Below are 27,175 nucleotides of genomic sequence, written 5' to 3' on the forward strand. Positions count from 1 at the left end.
GCTTATCTCATCTAAAAAAATATTAGTTAGTAGTTCTTTTGGGGAAAACATTTCTTGACAATTGACTATAAATCTACCACTTCCTGACAAATATTTGTAGCACGCTTTTGGATTTTCTTTTTGCTTCAATTTTAATTTTTAACACTGTGCATTAAAATTAACTAAAAGGTGGAATACATTTTTAAAAAATTCATAAAAACGACAATCACTGATACTAATTTGACGTTTTTGAAGTACGAAAATCATATCAGTTGGAATTGAAATGAATTGAATTTACTTGATTTTTATATTAATCTTGTTTGTTTTTTAATTTTTATATTGTTACAGATTTTATACAAATTGAAAACTGGAAAGATTTTTGAACGACCGAGAGCTCGGTCTATAGATAATGCGGACGATGATCCGCTTGGTATACAAATAATAACACTTTGTGCTGAATCAAGAAGGTTGTGCATCGCCGGTTCTAGTGGTCACGTGATACTATTTAAGTTTAGAAAATTAGAAAGTACCTCAGAAATATTGGTCCTAGAAATACCAATAAAATATGAAAGTTTCGATGATGGTGATGGTGGTAGTCCTGAATGTGAATTTGTTCCTCGCCAAGCCCCGAAGACTGCAGATGCCCTCGATAATGATAAAAAGGTATTTAAAAAATTCAACAATTTAAATCTCCTTTAGATACTTTTTAACAATCAAGATTAAAAAATAATTGCTTAGACCGATGGCATGCTGAGGGTAAGACCAGGAGCGCAAAGAAAACCCCCTGGTTTTCAGGCGCAGCTCATTTGTTTAACACCCTGGACGCAGGGTAGTCATCCTGGACAAATAACATCGCTTTGTTTAAATTCCAGCTATGGCCTGTAAGTACAAAGTTAAACATTTTTCATAACCAAAAGACAAAAAAAAAAAATCGTTCATGTTATGAGGTCCATAGATTGTTTGCATATCGAATATCTAGAATCTCCTGCTCCCCAATGTAGAAACCAAAAAAGAGTAGAAACTTATTAATATTGTAAACAAAATATTATTATTATTTGTTTAATTTAAAAAAAAACAAACAAAATACGAAAAAAATGGGATAAAATTTGCTTTCACAGCTTGATATTGGAAAAATTAATGTATTTCTAGAATGGCTTATGGCAATGAATACGGTTTAGCTGTTGTCGATACCGTTCAAAAAGTCTGTCTCCTTAGTGTTGCTAGTCCCGATTTATATGGAGCGCAGGATCCATATTCTCGGGTGCCAAAGAGTCCAAAACGTGGTGATAATAATAAAGATGAACACACCCGTTCACCTAGTATAGACCAGGTAAGTGCGTGCGGCGTTTTAGACGTAAGCTCCTCTTTTTATACACATAACATTATGATCAAGAATATTATAGTTTCTTAAAATATAATTTATAATTCCTTTGATTGTTTTTTTGAATTTTTGATTTCCTTGAATATTATTTTTAATGTATGTATGTATATTTATTTAATTAAATATATATTTCGTTTTTTTTTTATTATTAATTCCTTCGAAATTGGTTTTTATTATATACCGGCGTAGCTTTGAGTGAATATTTTTGTTCCTTTAATTTCGTTAACTTTTTATTTGTCTTACTGAAAAGTTTGAAAAAGAAAAATAACTCAGAAAATAAAATTATACGAATTATTGCCCAAATTGAGTTACAAACTTCTTGCAGTTATTATTACTTTTTAAGTGGATAAATTTAAAAAAAAAAAGAAAAAAACAGCAAAAGTCATAGCATAACCAGAAGATTGATACCAAATTGTATGTTAGCAATAGTTTAAATAAAATACCAACAAAAAAAATATTTAGTATATAATACAACACTTTATTTCCCAAAAGCAATGTGGCCTTATAAATATCCAAATTGGCTTATTCCATTGTGTAGTAATTTGAATAATTTCAGAAACAACAACAATTATCAAAAATCAAATATAATAAATAAATAAATAAACAATTTGAGAGCTAAATTTTAACATACACTTGAAGTTATTCTTAGTTATGTTTGCCAGTAGAGTTTTGTGCAGAATATGCTTTTATAATTTTATTATATGTTAGCTCATGAAAATGCTTTTGTACAAAATGGAAATCGCTTGTTAGGCTAAATTTATTGTGTGTTAATTTGTTTGTACTGAAAATAGTTTGGTATATTGATGGACAAATTATTAAGTATTTTGATTTAATAATCTAATTGGTGTTTATAAAACTAATTTATTAAATTATTTTGAACTTTTCACCATCCACCTTATCTGAATTAGTGAGATATTTTCTATAAAATAAAAATAAATTAGTGACAGGGCCTAGTGACTTACAACTGTCAACCATTCCAGTGTGCGAGTAATTGCAGGGATGGAAGGTTTTTATATGCCGAATCTGAACGGCTAATTTGAGAAAGCACATTTTCATGACAAGAATTACTCTTGGAGAATTTGTCAATTCCTCACAAGAGGCAGTACCCGTGAAAACAAAAATAGAACTTTTTAAAAAGAACACAATTTCTTTTAACTATTTCTATCCGATTTCAGAAATCATATAATGATCATAACCATAGCCTCTTAATATAACTTCACGGAATATCAACTACAAAATGTGCATCAAATTTTCAATATTCTCAGAACCCTTCGAATTTTGTTCGTCAAAACTATTGACCTAGAAATTACTGTGGGTGAACCTTTCCAAGGCTTTTATAGTTTAATACTATTAGGATAATTCTTTTAAAAATCAGTATTTTTCTTGAAATCTTTTTATTATACAGCTGATAAAAATTAGTTCTTTGTTTTTCAACATAATGCTGGCATACTAATCTCTACGTGTATGCTTCTGCTCAAAACTTCATATAGAAACTAATATCAGGTGGAATCACGATCTGTTGAGCCAAGACCTAATCTACCCTAGATATATGTAAAGCGTTAAAGGTGCTTGAAATTTTTAATAACATTGCAAATAAGCTTGGTAAGCGACTATATATTCCTTCTTAAAAACTTGGAAAGAATGGTTGATATCAATTTAAGGGCAAGTTTTGGCACAAGACTTCTGTCTTCGTCTCAACATTCCTACTTTAAAGATAAATCGGTGGAGACAGCGTTAGAAATCTTAGTACGCACCGTCGAATATTCCCTCCATCATAAAGAGTTCGCTATGGCTGCTTTCCTTGACATCGAAGGTACGTGAAAACATCTGCACTAACATCTCTAAATGTAGAGACTTCTGCTTACTAGCAGAATAATTAATTCAAAACTGGACAACTCTTCTGGCAGACGATTCGTTAGTAGAGAGACACCGCAAGGTGGTGTTCTATCCCCTCTCCTCTGGAACCTAGTGGTAAATGAAATCCTAACTAGTCTGGATGCGGAGGGTTTCAGAGCGATAGCCTGTACGGACGACGTTACTATAGCAGTTTCAGGAAAGCATCTTAACACGTTAAAAGAACTCTTGCAAAATGCCTTGGACAGACTAATACTTTGGGCTGATCGGTGTGGACTGGGCGTTAACTCATAAAGCAATGATCTAGTTTTATTTTCGAGGAGATACAAAATTCCATTTGTCAACCCTGGGTCTTGTCTTAGATAAAAAACTAAATTGGAAACGCGACATACAGAAAATAGTCAAAAAAGCTACTGTAGCTCTCTCTTCTTGCAAAAAAGCTATCGGTAATAAATGGGGCAATGGGGCTTACAACCCAGAATCAAGCATTGGCTGTACACATCAGTAATCAGGCCGATTTTAATGTCCGGTGAGGCTTTGCTATTCGCCTCAAAGCTTCGTCGCAGTGGACTAACAATAACATTAGCCACTCCGTAATTCTTAGGTATTAAGAATCAATTTCAAAGCACACCGACTACACCATCCCCAACTGCAATTCGACAGAAATTTCCAAAAGCACGCCACTTTTGCAAAAGCTGTATGGACGATGAAGAAGATGAAACTTCTCTTCATTTTCTCTGTACATGCCCTGCTTCGGCTCGAAAACGCAAGAATTACCTAGGAGAATTCTTCTTTGACGATCTAAACGATCTAAATCATATCAGCATCTCACGTTTCGTAAGGGACTCAAACTGGTTCCATTGACCTTAGGAGGAAGCCTAAAGATTCATGTGGTATCACAACGGGCCATTAAACTAGTCTTAGTGTGTCCGTTTCCATCTTTGACAGCCACTATAACCTAACTTAACCTTGGTAAGCGACTAGGCATATTCTCAAATGACTTTTGCCGAAACGTCAGAAGACGAAGAACAGTTTTCTCTTTTATACATGCTCTGCTTTAGCTTAAAAATGTAAGACATACCTGGGACGGGACACTGACATAGTTAATCTTCAAGTTTCGTAAGGAACTCAATTGGTTTCATTGAATTCAGAAGAAGACCTCAAGGTTCGTGTGGTATCACAATGGGTCAACAACTGGTTTAAGTGTGAACTACTCCATCAGTATATGAGGCAGCCACTTCAAACTAACCTAATCTTGAAACTTCTGAAAATGTTACTAACTGCTAGTTTAAGTTGTTAGAAGTTCTGGTTCAACGATGGTTTACCAATTGTTATCGAATTGATAGCTTGATACATTAATAACGCTTCAATCTATGGTTTGGAAGCGCATTTCAGAATAATCAAAGATGAAAGATGAACCTTTTGAAACAAACTAGAGTAGCCCTAGTCCTTACTATGGAAGCAGTTTCAAAACTTTCAACTTCTTTTTCTGAAGTGTTTCAATCGAAAATTTTTAAAGTCAGCGACTAAAATAATAACAAAAAGAATTTGACAATTGCAAAACAAATCCTTTGACTCATCAATTAATTTAAAGAATAACATGTTCAAGACAAAGGCGTACAAGTCAAATGGGCTTAAAAACATTATTGCAATCAGACTAAATCCATATATGACGATAAGTTACCTGCTTTAAGAAATCAACTCTCGTTTAACAATCAAACGTTCTTTAACTTTTTAACGTTTTCGAAAACACCTTACAATTTTCAATTACACAGCTAGCTACATTAACTTCAATTGAAATGATAAAGAATGTGTAAAATAAGCTGTCACTTAAATCGGAAATGTCAAAATCTGGCAGAGAACTCATGGTCTTTTCTTTCTCGTTTTAAGTAGACAAAATACGAGAGAATTGGTGGATGGTCTTATGTACATTTTTTACATCAAAATTAAGCATTTCCACATATAGTTAAAAAGCTATTTTCATGTGTAATTCAGCATGATAATTTTACATGCATATTAGGTTATTTTACATATTTTGAAAAACAAACATTTAAAAACTTTAACGAATTTACATTAAAAAAAAAAAAACTTTACTCTCGCTTCATTTAAAACAATCAAAAGAATATAGTATTTGAAATTATATTTGAAAACGCATTTGATTTAGTATGAACTTAATTTATTTGCAAGCAATTTTTTTTTTAAAATAATAAATTGAATTAATTACTTAAATTAAATTAAAAATAATCAGTTAAATTGTTTCATATATATGTACTTGTACTGTTGTTTTGAAAACAGTTGCTCTTATTCAATTATTTTATTCAGTTTGATTTGCCTCATTATAGTTTTGGTTTTATATTTATTTTTTGTATTGTTATCAAATATTTTTAATTTTGTTAAAAGACAGAAAATGGGAGCTTAAAAATAAAAATTGAGTATAATTTTGCACTAAGGTATTTAAACATACATTTATTAATTTGTATAATTTAAATTTTAAATAAATTAGCAGAGTTAATAAGATGTAAATAAATGCATTAAAATAGAAAACAAAATAAAAGGCATCGTAAATTAACATAAATAAATAGATTACAGTATGCTGCTAGTGGCTTTATCGATTGGTATAAAATTATTGCTTGGTAAAAATTATTCAGGGCTTCTCAAAATTTAATGAGAAATTGTTGTAGATTATTTGATAATTGAAAATAAATTTTTGGATAGAAGCTTGCACTAAAAACATAAAAAGATAGTTGAGACTGAGATATTGTTTAAATTTATATAAATTAAACATCTGTTAGAATGTAAATATTTGTTATATTAGTGTTGTTACAATAATTTTTTAATTTGTATAGAAAATTACAGCAAAAATTAAAGTAAGCAGCAAATAATAAACTTTCACAAACAAAATTATGGAAGAAAAACGTTTTTTTTTTTTTTAATTTGATTATTTAAAATAATGTATAAATCTTGAAATTTATTCTAAAATTATTTGAAAATAGGATTTTAGTTTTTATTAGTATATAACTTACATACACAATAAACCTTAATGTATAAAAAGAAGTGTTTTCAAAAATGTGTACTTCTTTTTATATAATTAGAACAACTTTTATAAAAATTAACTTTTAAATCTAATTGTTTACTTAATTGTACCCGTGGTACCCGTGGCATGATGGTTAGTGCGTTGGACTGTCATGCTAGAGGTCTTGGGTTCGATCCCTGCCTATGCCATCTAAAGTCTTTTCACGGGTACTGCCTCTTGCGAGGAATTGACAAATTCTCCAAGAGTAACTATTGTCATGAAAAAGTGCTTTCTCAAAAATTAGCCGTTCGGAGTCGGCATATAAACTGTAGGTCCCCTCCATTCCTGACAACATTACTCGCACACAGGAATTGTTTGAGAGATGTAAGTCACTAGGCCTTGGTTCTCAACGGACTGTCGCGCCACCCAATTTATTTTTTATTACTTAATTGTAAGTATGAAGGTATATCATTAAAAATAGAAAATAATTCAACTCGATAAGTTAGAATTAACCTTGTTGTTGTTAAATTAAAAGATCTCGCTGATCAATTGTGTTCAGTAATCTCTTGTTGAAAAATGAAAGAGTCATGACATTTTTTTTGCAAAACTGCGAACTGAACTACAAAATTTTCAACGCTCTTGTAATAAATTTTAACAATTTTTAGAGCGTGTATAATTTAATTCTTAGTAATGCGGCGGTCTTAACTTGTCAAATGTCAAAGATGACAGCTTCAAAAGTGACAGCTGCCCAAAAAGGTAGCTAATCAGAGTTAAATCTTTTATTGGAAAACCCATTTAAAAAAGAATCAGCAATATTATAATATATTGTCTGTGAAAAAAATTAAAAAACTGTCAAAGAGTTTACTTATTTAACATAACAATTGTATACCTGTTAAAAAAAATACAAGTAACATTTGTATTTGACGTTCAAAAGAGTTGACCCTAGTCAAATGATACGTCATTATCAGGAAATTTGAAATGGATGTGTTCGTTGATTGTGTTGTATAACAATGAATTAAAACTTGGTTCACACTGAAGTTTGTAGATTGAATTCACCAAAAATAGCTCCTCTGAATTTATATTTAATTTTTAGCTTACAGTGGTTAAATTCCATTAAATTTGATTGAAAATAAGACTTAACTTCATGTTGGGTTTCCTAAATGCATTCAAACAATTATGCCAAGTTCTTATTCCAATTGATCTTATGTTTATACAACAATTTAAATATAACCTTATTGTAGTTGAAGTGTTAGTAGATGGATGTAAAAACCATGTACTTACTACAGTTTAAAATTTGTTGATCTAATTTTTATTTCTTAAAGTCATAAGTTTAAAATTTGCTGCTTATATCAAATCATATTCTTTGTAGAATAAAATGCAAGTAGTAAAATACAAAAAAAAACCTTAATATCTCTTAAATAAGCCTTGTTTAAATTTGTTATTATTTTGAGAAGCTCTAAAATAGCAAATGCGTTGTCAAGTAGAATAAAACTAACTAACAACATATAAATTAAACAAACCCCCAACAAATAACAATCAAAAATTAAACAAAAAAAAAAAACAAATAAAATTTTAAAAAAAAAATCAAAACACACAAAAATAAAACACTTGCTTTAGTTAAACGACGTGTCAAGTAGCCCATCACAAAAAGTGACCCATCAGATGCCGTCCTCCTTACCTCATGAGACAATCACAGCTACTTTAGTCACCCAAACAGCACAATCATCTCCATCATCAGTCGCTAGAGAGCAATCAACCTCACCCTCCCGTCCAATATCGCCCGCTTGCGAAGCACTCGAAACTCCCCAAAGTAGCAGCACTAACAATAACAGTCCTACCTCAGAGGATCAACCTACACTCCAGTCTAATGAAGCTCATCAACAAGGTCGTCGTAAGTCAATTCCATGGAAAGCTTTCAATTTAAAACGTCAATTATCCAAAGTCAACATGAAGATTTCAAAAACCGATCCAAATACCCCCTCGGGTTCTAAAAGTTCGTCTGTTTTTTATTGTGCCCCAACTGAAGGTACACCTCTCTCACCTGTCGAAACATCACCAGATTCGGTGTCCGAATCAACACCCACAGACGATACCGAACAAGATAAGTCCGATTATATGGAACAAATCGAAAAGGATATTGTATCGAGTTTAAACGAGATCGAAAACAAAGAAATAGCCCCCGAGGCTAGTCTCGAAAGCACCTTAGATCGTTTGTGTGGCAGCAATTCAGATTTGTCAGAACCAACCAGCTTGTCAGCTTCCCAATCAAATTCGACTCAAAATATTGCTCAAAGCGTTCCCAAGATCAATATACACGATCGTATTGTCATTGTCCGGAGCAACAAAAAGGAGCGCACCATGTCACAGCCACAAGCGGTGCCAATATCATCGGTTTCAAAACGTGTGGACTTCAGTGACGAACCGGCTTTTACAAAATCTCTGATTACAACAATGGAGGGAGCTCATGTCTCACGTCCTGTGGATCTTCCTTTGTTCGACACTGATGTCGACCAACAACATCCCGTTGCTCCGCCTCGTTATAAGAAAAAAGACAAACGAGATCAACGGCTGCTTTCCGTGCCAAATATTAAGTACCAAGTTCGTGATCTTAGGTCACGCAATGGCAGGGGTGATCCGTCGCCTTCTTTTGCTGGGAATCTTATGCGTAGGTTCAGTAAGTATCAACTTTGAGATAAAAATTCACAAAAAAAAAACAAAAGATCCAAAAGGTAGGAGCATAAAAATCCAAAGCTAATACTAAAACTGAAAAAAAGGTTGTAAGTCATATGCAATTTATATAATAACATAATACCTAAGTATATAGCAAAACGAATAGCTTTTGTGAACGAAAAAAAAATTCAAAAACCATCCAGAAACGTCAAAAACATCAGCTGTACCTAATATTTGTTTTATTATTTTTGGCTTTAAATTTCCACTTTGGTTTTATTTCATTTTGTTTCATACTCATCGAACGTTCGAAAAACAAAAAATCCCTTCAATTTTTAATTTCCTTTTTTTCAATAATTCTTTAAATTTGTTTTTTTCTTTAATTTTTCAATGCAGACGGCTTTTTAAAATGTTCTTATTTTGTATTTTGAATAATATTTTTTGCAAACTAGTTGAATAAATTGATTCCCCCGCCCCTAAGTAGGTTGAGTTTTTTCTAGAATTTTTTCAAACTAGAATTTTCTTAATTATTCAATTAAGTAATTTTTTTAATATCAGATGCGTTTTTTTATTAAAGTAGTGCAATTTAATGGAAGTTTTAAAGTAAAAAATATATGAAGTTATAAAAAGTTCCATTTTAAATTGATTTGACGTAGAAGTAAAAGTTTTTGCAATGTTAGATCAATAAACTAAAACGATTGTTACTTTTTGTTTACTTTTTTACTCTAAATCTATATAAAAACTTAAATTTAAATTAAAATATTATATATTTCTTATTAAGCACATTTAATTTTTTTTATTTAAAACATATTTTAAAAAGCTGAAATAAAATTTAAAAAAAAAATTAAAAACAAATTGAAATGGTGAGATTTTGTGAAAATAAGGAAACAAGTATTATTTACCTTTATTTTTAACATTTTCAATATAAAAAACAAAAATATACTATAAACAACAACAACCACAACTATGAAAGTCTAGGTAAGTAAATTAAATACATCCGACGCAATTGCATCATGTTGCACTTGCACTTATTAAACATTATTACATAGAATTACAATTAATTAAAAAAAAGTACGATTTATGTTTGACAACCTTCGCAGCTTGTTGAAAACCTAAATTAACAAAAACAAAAAATAAAACATTTGAATTTCTCAAGCCTACAACACATGAAAGTTTAATAAAAGAAATACATTAACTTCTGGTCATGGTTTGACTTGTTATACGAATTTTTAGTTATTATTTAAGTCGAGATGTATTTAAATTTATGCTTATTTTTATTTTTTAGTTTTGAATGCATTTTATTTAAATTTCTGTTTTTTTTATATGTTTTTCTTAATATATTTCTTATGTTATTATTAAAATTTATTTTTTAATTTAGTAACATTAAAGTTTGTGTGAGTCCCTACATACGTATTATAAAATATTATTTTATATAGAAGGAATGTCTAGAGATTATGTACTGAGAAAAATCACGAAGATTTTTGAAACTACCAATTTGTGTTGTTTTGTCAAGGCAATTTAATATTTTTTTTTATTTTTTTGTGGTTTTAGTTTAAATTGACTTGTCCCCTTTATTATACATATATTTATGAATAAATTATGAGAACAAAAAATACATTTATTAAATGTCCTTTGCAAAAATCCACCAGAAATTGTCATATTATATGCAAAATATACAATTTTGTACATCGACTAAAAATAGTAATTTTCATCGGAGATTATATTTTATTTGTTTTTAATAAAAGCTTAACATTAACATAGTATTGCAAAAAGTCATAACCATACGAAAAATAGGTTTTGTTCATTTATCATTAAAATTGTTAAAAAAATATTCGCTACTTATTATGTTTACATTATAATATACATTTTTTTTCTTTTTTAAATATTCATAAATAAAACATATAACTTCATCTTCAATGTCAAAAAATCATTAATAACTTAAACAACGATATTAAACAATTTGGTATCTTGACACAAAAAGCGGTTCGTACACCTACTACTGTTAAAATACTTTTCAAAACCAATATAACATGAAAAATACTAACCCTGAAGCCAGAAATATTTAAAATCCATTTTGGACATGGGAATTTAAAAATTAAAGCATTTATGATGTCAAAAAATCATCAATTTGAGATCGGAAAGAAAACTTCTTAAGAAAAATCAAAGCTGTTTATTTCAATGTAAAGCAAAATGAACGCCACTGAAATGGTAGCAGCACCACGTCATTGTCATGAAATTTTCTATGAACTATTTGTATGGCCTTGAATTGATTGTGGAGCATTGTATTTCGCATGATTCCAAAAAAGTCTAAACTGTTTAATCGTTCAATAAAATCCATGTCGCTAATTGCAATTTCCTTAAAACACAGGAAACAACATTTATACCATTTGTGAAGTGAATTCTTACAACTGCAATGCTTTGTCCGTTCCATTTTTAATAATGGCGTACTTCTTTCTTGTAAAATCTCAAATTTAACAGTTGCCCAAATAAACTCTATTCAAAATTGTCTTTATTAAAAATAAAAAACACTTAAGCTAGTTTTCGTTTCTTATTCCAAATGAAATTTCCATTATTTTTCTATTATATAGGAACTAAGTTTTTGACGAAGGGCTACTGTTAATTTTGTTTAACGTTTTACTTTTGAAACTGCAATTGGAGATGCAGCCACACTAACTGCCAAAATTAGATTGTCCAACTTCTAACTTATCACCTAAAAAATCTGATTCCCGAATGTAGCCTTGTAACGAATCGTTGGCATTGTTAACCGAAATGTTTTCTTTTGTACTGAGTAGAATATTAACTGGCATTTGTTCAGTTCTCTTGCATTAACCCCCAAGCAAAGAATATTTTGAATTAGTGAATATTCGAAAATCATCCTAATTAATATGTATTCTTATGAATTTCAGAATAATTTAGTGGAAGATGGTGTATTTTTTGCTTTTGTTTTGTTACCAAACTTATTTGGCACCTGCCGTTTCTACTTAAAAACAATAAAACATCAATTCCAGGATCGAATCATTACTGTATTCGTAAATTCTACTGGAATGAATATGTTGTCCGGCAACAAGTACAGCAGCGCTTTAACTCCTCCTAGAGCTTAGGGCAGCAACAAGATCCTTCCACCTATCCCGATTCACAGCAACTGAGCTCAGCTGTTTCCACGATTAAATAGCTTGAGACCGAGCTTACTTCACAACTGATGACCTCCGAGTATTTGGTCTTCCAAAGCGTCTATTACCCTAGGGATTCCATTGGTCAAATAGTTTTCCTATATTGTCGTCAGCTTTCCTATCCAACGCCATATCCGTTGCATGAAGCCTGCGTCCAATTTTTTCTGTCTGGTCCTACTGCACAGCTCGAAATGGTTTGCAGGCACCGAATCTTCAGAATTGAGCGCAGACAACGGTTAGCGAAAGCTTGTAGTCTGCTAGAGATTTTGGCATCAGAGTATTTCCATGTTTCAGAAGCATATAACAGCACTAATTTGACGTTGGATTCGAAGAGTTTCAACTTGGTGCGTAGCGGTATTTTGCTAGAGTTCCACACAGGAGAACGGAATCCAAATGCCCTACAGGCCATCGAGAGGCATAAAACTTCCCAGATAATTAAACAGCTCGACCTCCTCTATGGTATCCTGCCTTAGAATAACTTGTGTGATTTGGCCCGTGGTCATTACTTTGGTCTTATTTGTGTTAATCCTTAAGCCAGCCACCTCTCCATTTAGTTGAAGCGAATGACACATCTGACTTAAGCCTGCCATTTTGTTTGCCATGAGACATATATCGTCAGCATAATCTATGTGGCTAAGCTTGTCCAACAGACTCCATTGGATACCGTGTCTTTCATTTGTACCCAACGTGGCAGTCATCACATCGTCAATCGCCAAGCAAAAATAGAATTGGTTACAAGACATCTCCTTGTCTCACTCCTTGACGCACATTAAAGGAGTCGGAAAGCTTTCCATTGTGCAACACAGAACACCTTGCGTTGTTGTACGATTCTTTAATAATGGCTACAATTTTCTCAGGGATTCCTCAAGCAATAAGCGATCAAAATCTGCAAACATTTGGTAAAGAGGTGATTGCTACTCAGATGGTTGTTCGAGTATGATTCCCAAGGTGTTGATGTGGTCGACGCGCGATAGGCCACTGCGAAACCCCGCTTGGTGCCTATTGAAGGTAGACTCGATCCTGAAATTAATCCTCTCGAGAATAATAGTTGCCATTAACTTAGGAAAAACGGACAGAACTGTGATACCACGCCAGTTATTACAGTTTTTCAGGGTTCCTTTCTTTGGTAACTTTACAATAACTCCATTCTTCCAGTCCCTTGGGGAAGTTTCACTCTCCCAGACAGTCTACACGAGTTTAAGCAAAATACGGAAATTTGCCTCATTCTGCTTTTATGAATTTTGTGGGAATACCATCAAGTCAAGCTGCTTTGATTTTCTTTAGAAGATGTATCACATTACATATCTCTGCACTTGTTGGGGGACTGGTATCAATACCCCTAGAAGATCTGCGCATGATGTTCAATTGTGGATTCAATTCTGCATTGTGGTCATCATTTAGCAGCACCTAAAAAGTGCAATTGGAATGAAACGTTGTGATAACTTCTCCCTTAACTCAAAGATGAATGAAAGATTGATTGGAAGGCAATTTTTTAACAGCTGAGCAATCAAATGCACACGTAACTTTCATGTCTTTCAAACAACTTTTCTAGGCTGAACGTACTTAATTCAATTCAAGAACAAATACATTTTCCCTAATATCTTGTTACGTCTATTTTTGGAATTAAGACCAATTAAAATTTTAACCTTACCAGCAAAACGTTTTAAGAATGATAATTGTCTAAATTAATTTGTCACATTGAAAGAGCAATAGGATTAACTATAAAAACGATTCGCTATTCATAATCACCTAGCAATCAAACTAGCTTTGAGAATTAGAAAATTCTAAGAACATAAATTCTATTCTCTGATTTCTGACAACAAAAGTAAGAAATGTTGTTTATATTTCTGACAATAAAGAAATCTTTGAAGTCTTAGAAATATGTATATAGGACTATCACGAATTGCATCTTAATCGAAAACTTTAACAAATTATGCGAACGTATTTGGCAACCATTTTTTCAGGATTTGTAAAAGTTTCCGTTTACTATGGAATTCGTGATAATGCTGACAAAAAGGACGAAAAGATATGTAAAGATATTTTGATTGCTTGAATGAATAATGAATTCTGCTTATATTTCATTCTAGTATTTTTTAAACCCGGCTGAGAAATTTTGCAGAAATCTTGAATATATAAACTAGCCAAATAATTCAGCTTTTCTCTCCTTTCGATGTATTACATAATCAAACAATAGTTTTGATCAATTCAAAGACATCCAAATTTACAATTATCACTAAATATTAGTAGATTAAAAATATGTATTTCGATATTTCGTAAATTTATAATACATTTGTGAACTTCTTAGTTTAGAGGCCAATATTATATTCAACGAATAAGACTTGAATGCAACCCCTCCGACGCATTTGAAGCAGTTTCCACTTTAATAATAATTATTAGAGATATGGTTACACTTTGTTTAGGGATTGATTTGCATATTTAACGAAGAAATATGAAAATAATGGTAACTTTATTATGTTTTTAATCTGAAGAGGATATTATGTAGCTATAATTTTTTTACAGTGCACTGTGCTCCCAACCTCAGCACTAAAAAGATATAACTAATAACAGCAGCACATTTCCACATCTTCCAAATTTCGTATCGTAGCGAAAAAGTTGTCAGAAATGCACCAAATAGTAAATTTTGTCTAAGATCACAGTTTGTTAGATTTTTAGGTTTGTTTGGCGGCCGCAGTTAATGATGTTGGTTAAATTTATTTTTGGAACGGTAAGCTGAGGAGCAGGTGCACCGTTCTTTTAAAAAATGTAGTCCATTTGCTATTAGATTGCTACACGCTTGTTTACTTATTCAGAGAAGTTTTCAATTTCAAAAAAGTGTTTTATTCCATTTTGATTCCAACAGTACTATTAACAAAAAAAAAAACTATTACGGAACCGAATTCCCTACAGTTACATTAAAAATTCAAATTTAAAACTATATCTACGAGTACACAAATCAACTCCATCAAATCATAAGAAACTTTCTTAAACATTAAAACAAAAACGCATTAAGTTAGTTTCATTAGGTTTTGTAAACCATGCTGCATGCTTATGCAAATTTTGTCTAAACTAGTATTTTATTCTAGTATTAATTTCTTCATAATATTTTTATTTTAAAAATTGTTTTAAGGTAACTTTATTTTAGAATTTCAAAAGAAGAAAAAAAACTAGCATTGGAATCCATCGCGTTGCATATGCCACACCCTTATACCCTAAGCATCCAAAATATCAAAGTAGAATCATTCGAATTGAACTTGTCTTCTACGGTTGCAAGTTTAAATTGAGGAAATCCTTTTTCTTTTGGAAAATAAGGCACAGTTTAAATAATAATTGTTGCACTTTACCCCTTCAAAAAGTGCATCTACTATTTTCGTTTCTATTTTTTTTCTTTTTATTATAATTGGCAAAAAATTGGTTAACTAAAATAGTGTTTTTTTTTTGAACTGATGAAATATGTATATGTAAAAAAATGCATCATATAAATCGCATCAATATCGCTAAATTAACTTAAATGAAAAATAGTTATTTAAAAAAAGGCCACATTTGCGCTAATAAATTTCAAAGAAAAATTGTTAATTCGTATCTTTTTCTATTTACTTTTTTCTATACACATTCAAATCAAAAATATGAATCTAAAGGATTCGTCCGAATCAGATGAAGAAAACCATAGCTGCCTTAAATTAATTTTTGGAGATTTATTTGGTAAATGCAACAAAAGATATGTATATAATTATTAATTTACATTTTATTCATTCAAAAGCATTTCTGCATTTATTTAAATAAAAACAAAAAATTTAAATAATCGTATATGGTTAGAATTTTTCTTTTTTATTTAATTTAATATACATAAATATGCATATAGAATAATTTGCGACTGGTATAAAAGTAGTTGTATACATTTAAATTTAGAATTTTATATATTGAAATGCAGTATTTGGTAATTATGTATTTTTTTTGTAATTGTTAAATTTTGCAAAATGTAGAAGCAATTTAATTAAAAGCCGCCTCAAGTGCAAACCTATTTTAGTATAACCAATTTTAATTTCCAAATATTATGGTTTTATACATTAATTAGAACCTCTTATTTTTGGCCTTAAACCCGATTGGAAATTAATAATGTTGTTTATATAATACATAAGTTCTTTTAGTTTTGATGCCATTTTAGTTATAGTTAGTATTATTATTATTATTAATATTTAGTTGCCCCTGCCGCATTCATTCATATATTTTTGTTGTATCCCTGAAGAAGAGTCGATGTGCAAATTGTATTCAAAAACAAAAAGTTGAAAGTGTTTTTGTAAGCGCGTATACAAATTCATCTCACAAAACCATTTTAAATCGAAAAAAAAGAAATTTTATAATTTTGGTCAAATATTATATCGAAAAACATAAAGTAGATGGTGCTTATTGGTGTGGGTTTGATTGGTTCTCTTGAGCGCGGTGCGCAAACGAAAAAATTAGAGAAATCCTTTGTTTTTAAAAAAACTTAAAATTAACTATTTCAGAACAAATGGTTATAGATCGAAAGCAACACAAAACTTCTTCTCTCATGGATAATATGAAAAGTAAGTAATCTAAAAAAAAAACAAGTAATCTTCATATCACAAAGAAGGTCTATTAACTATGGCTTTTTAAAATACAAATCGCAAAAACTCATTTGGCAATTATTTTATTGTTAAAAGGAAACTATTCGTATAGTTCCATTATTTTAAACACTACTTGTGAATAATATCTTATCCTCCATTAAGTTATGAGGGGAGGAGTATAGTAATAGCTTATTTTTGAGCGAGTTTATATTAAATTAAGACTATTTTTCCAAAAATTGTTTGCTTTTAAAAAATCATCAATGTCTCGGATTTATATTTTCGTATTTAAAGAAAAAAAAACTATACTTACTCAGCTATGATTTCCTGCAACGTATATCCTCGTATTTACAAATGCTAACTGACCAAATATTCTATTGATTAAAAAAAAAGGTTTTTCTTTACTTTGACTTTATATTGGAGAAAGTCATAAATATTCAGCCTTTCACGAATTTCATCGTAATCGGTAATTTTTAAGAATCCTGAAAAAAAACTATTACCAAATAACGTTTGTTGAACAGATTTCGTGATGCTGTTTTTTGGAATTCGAAAAAGTTTATGATTACGATGAAGTTCGTGATAGAGCTGAATATTTATGATTTTCATCAAGATAAAGATAAAAAAAACACCTTTTTTAATCTATTGAAATTAAAGGCTCCCTAATGTAAAATGTTGTGGTTTGTGGACGTTGACACTTTCATAAAGTGTAAAAGTTGCATTGTATGCATTCAAACTTATTAAACCACTTACTTACTTACTACTAAAAGAAAACATAAGACCTTTTTAAAAAATTCCCATGAAAAACATTTATCAATACTGTTGCATTTTTAATCTCTACAGTAATCTTTTTTCTAAATCTGCTAAACACAGAAGTTCTTGAAAGTTTTCAATATAATAGTTTCTATAAAGCAAAGGATTGCAAGACTTTAATATCAGAATGAATGGTTCGAGTTCTCAAGAATCAGTAAAAAAAAAAATGAAATTTTTATTTAAGGATGTTCAGTGCAACATGAATAATTTCCCATATCTACATTTAAAAAAGAATATTTATTCATATACCACCAATCTTAAGCGAATAAATAAATAAATTATGTGGCGCAACAGATTGTAAAGAACCAGGTCCTAGTGACTTACAACTCTCAACCATGTCTAATTTGAGAAGGTTTTTTTCATGACAACAATTACTCTTGGAGAATTTGTCAATTCACAAAAATAACAACAAAAAAAACACGTTATAATTTTTTTCATTCAATCGAAATCTAAAATTCCTACAACTCAAAAATGCTTTTAAACTGAATTCTATAAAAGTAATTAGAATTAAAGAAACGCTCGAATTCTAAATATTTGTAAAACAAATTTTCAAAGAGTTATTAGATCGAGTTTGCTTGATTTTAGAACTTTTTCAAGAAAAAATGGCCGTAACCGCTATATTGTTAAATTCCTTTGATTTGTAAGCTTTTCGCAAACTTGATTATTTTTTCAATATTAAACAAATTCTATTAAAACTGCAGCTTTAATGTCATCTATACAGTTTTCAAATAAAGTGGATAAACAGAAATATCGAAAATAATACAAATATAAACTTTGAGTTATTTTGGTTTATGAATTTTTATAAATTTAACAAAATAATAACAACCACATATCTCAGATTTTCTTAAGATATGTGAGTTAAAAACCAATTGTTTACTAATTTCAGTGGTCGACAAAATTACGACTTTTGTCTGTCCCATACACAAAACATTTCTTTTCTTGAATGATTAAGAAGCCTAAAATTCGAAAATCATCTTTAAATTTGTCTATCACATCAGGTTTTTAAAAATGTACAAATCTTCTGATCTCGAATCCAAACTTAAATTTTAACTATTCGCTCAAGCTTTAAAAATACCCGTTTTTAATATTATTTTCATTTTGTTTATTTATTTATTTATTTACATGTATTTCATCAAGTAGAGTACACAGCTCTTATAGACTACTTGTTTCAAAATTACAAATAATAATAATAAACTATAAAAATACAAATTATTAAGCTCTATAGCTAAAAAAAAAATATTAAATGTGACTTAAAAATATCTCTACTTGAACATTGGAAAAAACCTGCATTTTCATTTTTACGCGCTGAGTTTGCCTGTCTTAAACAACGGGAAAACATGTAAGCCATAATTTATTCTGTGTTGAGGAACACGGAAGGTTTCAAACACTCTTAAAGTATACCCGGACAATTAAAACAAACTTTGCTTAGCAAAAATGGACAATCAATTTATAATTTACCAAGTCTCTAATAAAAATTGCATCAAAATATTTTCGTCAAATTTCAAAACGTTGTAGTCCAAAAAGCAATCATCGGGCATCATATGAAGGTCGAGGAATATTCCAACGTAATAGATAAAACATGTAATTAGAAAGGCATTTTTGAATTCTTTCATACCATACAACCATATTCAAAAATAGACCTCACGTATGAGAAATACAGGCTCTTAAGAGTGAAGGGATCCTTAAATTCCTTCGAATTTCTTCTAATAAATCCTAACATAGAACTTGATTTGGCTACTAGATAGTCTATGTGACTATTAAAATTGACCTAGATCCCCTTTTTTTCTTTTATTTTATCAAGAGTCGTATTTCCTAAAGAATATGAAAAACATATAGGTGATGAACGACGACAGAATGTAAGACATCTGACACCAATCAAATAAATTGAATAAGTCTGTTTGCATCTTTAAACAATCTGATACATTTTTTAAGATGCAGTACATTTTCAAATCAACTTTTCGAAAAGTTGAATTTATTGAATTATTATGAAAAGATGTTGTGTCTTGATTTGGAACCACATATACGGATTGAAAATATTTGGCAAACAAATTGCGTACGGTTGAAAGATCAGATGATGTAACGTCTAGATACAGCATTGTAATAGGAATACCCATAGACTTTTTCTTATAATTGTAGTTTATAAGATTTATTTCAAAAACTGAAATAATAAAATTGTTTAGACAACAGATTCGTTACAAGAATAAAACTTACTTCCAAACCGTTTTTCATTCTTCTGTTGAAAACCATAGTTTAGCGTCTCTTTCAGATTTTTGTAAGACAGGTAAAACCTATCATGAAGATTATTAAGATTTTTCGAATGTTTTATGAAACAATATAAATATTTGAAAAAAGGAATCAGAATTGTAAAAAAATTACGGAATTTATTGAAAAAAAGCTAATTTATAAATTAAGATAGCCACACAAAGCTTTATATACGTATTTTTTATAATTTTTAACAAATATTATGCCAAAAGCCTGACGTGATACATCAATTTTAAAGTCGGATTTACATTAAGCCCATAAAAACCCATTGAAACAGTGTAATTTTATTGCCAGGAAGAACACCTTGCTAACCATGATGACACCATAATGTGTACCATTAAAATCTATTGAAGTCATCAATATTATTGCTTCGTGAAAGGTAACTTTTTTAAAAGTTTCATAATAACTGTTATTAAAAAATGTGAAAATCTACTTATGGAATTTCTTGCTTAGTCCTTAGTCCCGAACATACAGACGTTCAAACACACCAACTTTTGTCCGTACACTCGACTCTTTAAAAACAATAGGTTTAATTCTAATGACCTTTTTAAGCTCGGGAAAATTTCAAAACGTTTGCAATTATTTTATTAAAAAAAATTAACTAGTTAATTATTCGATAATAAAAGCTAGAATTTTAATGTTAAATTAGTTTCGTTTTTAAATACATTTGTTTTAAATTACTTTTTAAAAACCTCCCAGTTTTTTTAACTTTCGTGCGTAAGATGTATTGTTATTCAATTTAAGCAAAATATGCATCGATTTGAATTATCTAACAATACCGCATAAATATTTAACCTCAATTAAAAACAAAAATACGAAGAAACTTTATAAAGTGAACTTTAAGTCTGCTTTTTTAGTTTCGGAAAATGAAAATTCTACCAAAGTTAATAAATTGTCGAAAAGTATCACTTATTTTTGATTCTGCTGAAAGTTTTCCGCTTCTGAAATCAAGGAGTACTTTTTTTAAATTTGTATTAATTTGTGTCTTTATTTTAACAGGCTGTTTTTATAATTTTATTGCCAGGAAAAAAAACCTTGCCAACCATAATGACGCTATCAGCAATATTATTGCTTCGTAACTTTTTTAAAAGTTTTATAATAACAGTTATAAAAAAAGTGATAATCTACTTATGGAATTTCTTGTTTAGTCCTTTCTGCAATTGTTTAAGTCATTATCTATAAAACATAATTTATTTAGGTTTGTTATCTCTCTTGGTTTTTGTGATGTAGAAGACGAAAAATCTTCCCCAAATATACAGACGTTCAGACACACAAACTTTTGTCCGAACACACGATTCTTTAAAATCATAGGTTTCATTATAATGACATATTTTAAGCTCGGGTAAATTTCAAAACTTTCTATTCGACAGATCGAACCGATTGCAATTACTTTCATTAGAAATTAAACTAGTTAATTTATTTCAAAATAAACGCCGGATGATTAATTTTAATGTTGAGTTAGTTTCATTTTTAAATACATATTTTTTAAATTACTTCTAAAAAAATACCCAGATTTTTAATTTTTGTACGTAAGATGTATTGTTACATCGATTTGAATTACCTAACAATACCGCATAAATATTTTTAAATATTTAACCTAAATTAAAAACAAAAAATACAAAGAAACTTTATAAAGTTAACCTTAAGTCTGCTCTTTTAGTTTCGGAAACTGAAAATTCTGCCAAAGTTAATAAATTGCCAAAAAGTATCACTTGTTTTTGATTCTGCTGAAAGTTTTCCGTTTTTGTTCGAAGAATGTTTTGAATTTTTTGTCTTTATTTTAACAGGCTGTTTTTGTAACGAATATCGACATTTTGAGATAATTTGTTGAATCTCCTACATATTTAAATAAATTCACACATCTGTACATCTAATTTATTTAGAATTCTGATTAAATTCAGTCTGAAACTTAAAAGAACATAGAATCTTCAGTTTATAATCTTTAAACGGGATAACTTATTTATATTCATTAAAAAAAAAAAACTTTTTTATTGTCTGCCTATTTCAAAATAACACAAATTAAATATCAAAAAAATATGTAGTGAAAATAAAATAAAACACGAATTGTATTAAGCTGCCAAACTTTTCTTGTGAGTATTTTCTTTTAAATACTTATTCTATTTTTTTTTAAGTTCCATAATATTGATTTGGTTGATTATTGTTTTAATTATTATTGTGATTCATTTTTTATATGATTTTGATATGATTTGTTTCCTGCCAAGGATTACGCATTTCTGATAAATAAAAATTAATATAATTCGTGGATCAGTTTCAGACAAAATATAAATAAAAACATTATGTTGTTAAAAATCTTATCCCAGATGAATGGTGTTTGCGGAGGAACAACCTCTGGATCCGGCGGTGTTTATAGTGGCAGTAATACAGCAATCGGTACGGGTGGTAGCTCCATCAATAACCGTCGTATGGTTATGACGGGTTGTGGAACTGGCGTTGGTGTGGGTTCAATTAGTGGTAGTAGTGGTGGTAATATTGGTGGTAACATTATGGCTAGTGGTGGTAATGTTAGTAGTGGTGCTTGTATTAGCGGCAATACTAGCGGAATCGGGCCAAGCACCTCACTAATTGGACTGCAAAATACGCCAAATTTGCCAGCACCCATCATTTCTTCCGGCCTGGTCGGTGGTGGTGGCGGTGGTGTTGGTGGTGGCTCGGCTTGTGGTAGCAATCAAAATATCAATATTCAATGTAATTTTGGTTCTGCTAGTGCAGCTTCCACACATCAGTCGCAATTTTTATTAACACAACAACAACAACAAATTCATCATCAACAACAACAACAACAACCACACCAGTTAGCTCAGCAACAAACACTAGCGCCCGACTTTGTTCGACGATCAAGATCACAAGGTGGGAAAAAATTGCAAAAATGTTTATCCACAGCATCGTATGGGGAGGAGTTGTCAATTAGTCGACCGCAGATGGCAGCCATGCCACACAATCTACTTATGACCCGACAATATTGCAGTTTTGGTAGTACCACATCTAATATACTATATTTGAAAACAATAAGCAATATTTTGTTTATTTAAAAAAAAAATCTTCAAACAAAAATCAATCTGTTTTCCTTTTATACACATTTTCATGTGTTTCAATTCAAACTATACTTTTGAGTTTTTCTTTGAGTTTCCGGTTAAGTTTTTTTTTCCAAAATTATGCCTTCCAGTTTCTTCTGTCTAGTTCCCTATCTATCTCTCTCTCTCTCTCTTTCTTCAACTATCTTTCATCTTCTTTTCGCTCACTTTGTCTCTAAGTTTCGACTCTCGGCCCGGCACCTGTTAAACTCTTTTTTTCTTATTAACCTCATATTATGTTTTATTTCTTTTTTTGGTTCGTTCATTTCATGAAATCATTTTTAATCATTATTTTCAAAAGCATCACATCTAATGATATTCACAAATTTTTTATTTTTATTATTTATTTTATTGTATCATCATAATAAAGTGCAGTCATTTAACTGGTTTCCTGTTGACGTTTAAATTTTTGACAAAATTCACCACTTATCTGAGGCAAAACTCAACTATCGTAGTGAATTTTGTTGTGTTTGTATGCATTCAAACTTTTTGAACTTTTGACACTTTCAGCTGTCAATAAAGTCTACTTGACTTTTAAGCTCCAAAAATTTCAACAGGTTAACCACGTTTTAAAAAAATGATTTTAATTACTAGCTGCATTTTATATTAATATAAAATTAAAAACTTTTTTGTATGCCTAATGTAACAATTAATCAAATTGGAATATAATATCAAATTATAACATCTTTAGACCGTGCTCAATTGATAGGTAAAAATGTAGATTAATTTAAATAAATTTACATATATGCATACTCGTAACTCCTCACGTAGATACATTATATATTATAGTTATAATAGTTACATTATACTAATATTACTGTTGATGTAAAAATTATACTACCTATAAGTACAATTTTGTCCTGATTAATTCGTATGATTTTCTTTCACTTTCACTTGCTACATCTATTAATATATTATAAGGTCTGACACTTGTGTCTTTTATACCATTAACTATTTTGATTTTCAATGAAATTCCATGTTAAAACTATATCTCTCTGAATGTAGCTGGAAACTCTTTATAAAAATTGAATGTTTTAACATTTAAACAAAAATACTTTTTCGCTTATTATGTAGGTTCTATGAATTTGAATTTTCTACTCATATTACTTCTTGTGAACGCAAATAACTGATCTCATTTTCTAAATTATGATTTCTTCATTTTTGCACCATATCTCTCTCTTCATGTTGCACTTAATTAAATAATTTTTCATGCACTCTTCGCCAGTTCCTATTATTGATCGATGATGCGGTTAAAAACTTTTCTACTCTTATGCAAGTTTTTTAAAGATATTTTTAAAAAAATTAAAATCATAAATAAGCATGAATGATATTTTTATGTTTAGTTTTTTAAGAAGAATTGGGTTGAGCGCAGTAAGTGTGTATGTGTGTGCCTGAATGCGAAGCAAAATGATTATTTTGTTCTGAGAAAATAGAAGACAATTTTCGGCTTATTTTATTATTTTTGTTTCTTGCTATAATAATAGTGTAATCCAAAACCAAAGTAAAAGCGGTTGTTTCTAATGTTTTAGATATCCTATTAGAACATGGCATTGATTCCTATTCGAACCAAAACCTAGTCTTGTACATTTCCATAATATCAAACCATTTTCGGTTGTTTCCAATGTTTTAGGTATCCTATTAGAACATGAAATTGATTCCGATTCGAACCAAAACCTAGTCTTGTACATTTCCATAATATCAAACCATTTTTTCCAACAAAGTGAAAGTAGTAAAGAATAGACTCTAATATCCTTTTGGTTCAACAAAACTTCATAAGTTCCTGGTTATCTTTTAGTAGAAACTATTTCAAATTTGTAAGTTTCTATCAAGTTTAATTCACAGTTCCAGTTAGGAAGTTTGCAATAGACACATTAAAATATGTTCGAAATTTTATGAATTCGCCCCAACAAAGCAATGACTATTTGAATAACAAAACTTATTGTAGTTTCATACAGATAACAAAATATATTTCATAAATTATCCTAATTTTGGAATGGAATACTTTTCTTTGCTTTCAAAAATAGTCTTACATATTTTCTTTTTAACATATGTATATAAAAACAGAGTGAGAATAAAACAGTTTACAAAACCAATTTGTACTTTTGAGTATTATTTTATTTCATGAATCTTAACTACAACAAAAGTCCGCAATTATTTATCTCTTTTGCCTTATCTCTTAGCATCCTTAGTTTTCATTTCACTTTACGTAGAAATATAACCCTTTATTTACCTATTTTTGTGTTTATGAAGCGATAATTAAATAATTTTCCACCAGAAACAAGACATAAGTCAACATTCTTAATATTCTTAAGAAATTGGGTACATCGGTTGTATGTTAACTTACTTCTAGGTGTATCGGTCTCAGCTTGAATTAATTAAAATGTAGAGCTATAATTAAATTCTTAACATTAATTAAAATTCAATATAAAGTTGAACAAAATTTAAGCAAGGTAAACACATTGAAATTTAGCATTAACTTATTTTCATTCGTTCTTTTTAATTCTCATGAAATGATGTATGTGGGTATAAATATTTGTAAGCAAATATTTGTAACCATCCGCTACTGATCATCATTAAACACTAATTAAACTTATAATGTTAGCCTCAGATATAATATTTAAAAAATATATACTTTAAAACTTAACTAAATACCTAAGCAAAGCCTCTTCTTCTCCAAATTGTACAAAATAAACATAAATGTCTTTGAGCTTATAATAAATGCCACTAGATGTTAGCAATTACTTGATGATAAAGATAGAGTTATGTATTAATTAAATTATTTGAATTAAAAATAATTTGAATAAAAATTAAAATTAAGCTATAATTCCCACCCATTCACATCGGTTTGTCTTAAACACTTATTTTAAAGTAAACAAAATTTCCATTCAATACAAATTGGCCAAATAATATTTTGTTAGAATTGGATTGTTTTCAATTTATTTAATATAACTCGTATAGGTTCAAACTAAGTATTGAAAATTATTGTGGATTGTAATTTTCAAATATTAAAAAAAATTAAGATGCATATGTAGATTGTGCATCTTTTCTCAAACGTAAGCACGTCCAGCCAATTAAGAAACTATGACAGCTCTTTATTGATATTTAAATGCCGCTCTTACGTAGATCTAGTATTGCAAATAATTTATTTATTTAAAATAAAAAAATTGTTATGGTTTCAGCTTTAAATTTTCTTATAAAATGTTCTTTTCCATCCGATTTGCAAATAAAACTACACAATTCAATGAGAAAATATAAACTACCGAAAGTTAGTGGTGGTTTAGGTAAACACCTATGTTCCTCTTTTTCGCAAAATTATCTTCGATTGAAATTAAAATATACACAAAAAGCTTACATGAATAGTGATCTGACTGCACGTTTTGTACAAACAAAATTCAATCTTTAAATATCGAATATTTAAAAAAAATATAGGTAGAACCCCCACTCTTCTCATCTTCACTTCTTTGCTTTTAAAAATTCAAAATGGTTTGATTTTCTTAATTTTTTTTTTAAATAAACCTTACGTATTTTTAGGGATAGTATTTTTTTGGGAAGATAAAGACGCATTGTTTTAATTCCTACGCGTCAATCCATTTTTTTGTTTATTTTGGTTTCTAGTTATTATATTTGTTTTCTAATTTGAGTAATTTGGTTGTTTTTTAAATGTACTTTTAAGCGTTTCTTTAACTCTCTAAAAAACCTAGAATATCATCCCTGTATTTTGAAATAAAACTACAACCACAAGTTGTTTTTTTCGAAAAATAATTCCAAATCGTTTTGACCTTTCCTAACAAGTTCATAGTTGGGTAATAACGTCTTTATCTGAACATTCTAGAGAGTTAGAAGTAACAAATTGTGCTTCAGTGCAATAGTTTTGATATGAACAACGGTTTTCTATATGTACTTAAGAAAAAGTGGGTGGGTCTATAAACAAATACAAAAAAAAAACAAAGCATGTACCTCGAAACATGCTGATAGTTTGATAGAATAATAAGTAACATATTAATTAATTGAATTGTTTCGAGTTCCATTCTAAGAAATCATCGACAGGAGCTTGTTGGATAGTTTAAGTGAATATTAAATAAAAACAGCAATAAATTATATTTTTTGTGCAAACTAAAATTTAAATATTTTAAAAATAAACTAATTTTTGCATGAGCGTGTCCAATTTCCTTAAAATATAAAAAAACCTTTAAATGTGTTTCTTTCTGGTCATATTTAAAGTAGATACGTAAATTTATGTATATAAAATCAAAAACCACTTTTTTCTACTTCTTACGAGCTCCTGTCCCGTTTTATACTCTATAATCTTTCACACATTCTCTTTTAGAATAATGTAAATTTCGTTTTTATTATTTTTCTATGTCATT

The 27,175-nt window shown here is 29.6% G+C and overlaps 1 protein-coding gene across 1 annotated transcript in view; it reads left to right on the forward strand.

Moving 5' to 3' along the window:
* LOC129944143 (syntaxin-binding protein 5) overlaps positions 1-27,175 on the forward strand; it is a 523,142-nt gene that overhangs the window by 477,112 nt on the left and 18,855 nt on the right. The window contains exons 12-16 of the mRNA XM_056053342.1: positions 328-642; positions 718-860; positions 1,129-1,309; positions 7,845-8,901; positions 16,567-16,626. Coding sequence (XP_055909317.1) covers positions 328-642; positions 718-860; positions 1,129-1,309; positions 7,845-8,901; positions 16,567-16,626 — 1,756 coding nt within the window. The remainder of the gene's footprint in view (positions 1-327; positions 643-717; positions 861-1,128; positions 1,310-7,844; positions 8,902-16,566; positions 16,627-27,175) is intronic.

The sequence above is a fragment of the Eupeodes corollae genome, chromosome 2 (assembly GCF_945859685.1).
Source record: "Eupeodes corollae chromosome 2, idEupCoro1.1, whole genome shotgun sequence".
Classification (NCBI taxonomy): Eukaryota; Metazoa; Arthropoda; class Insecta; order Diptera; family Syrphidae; genus Eupeodes; species Eupeodes corollae.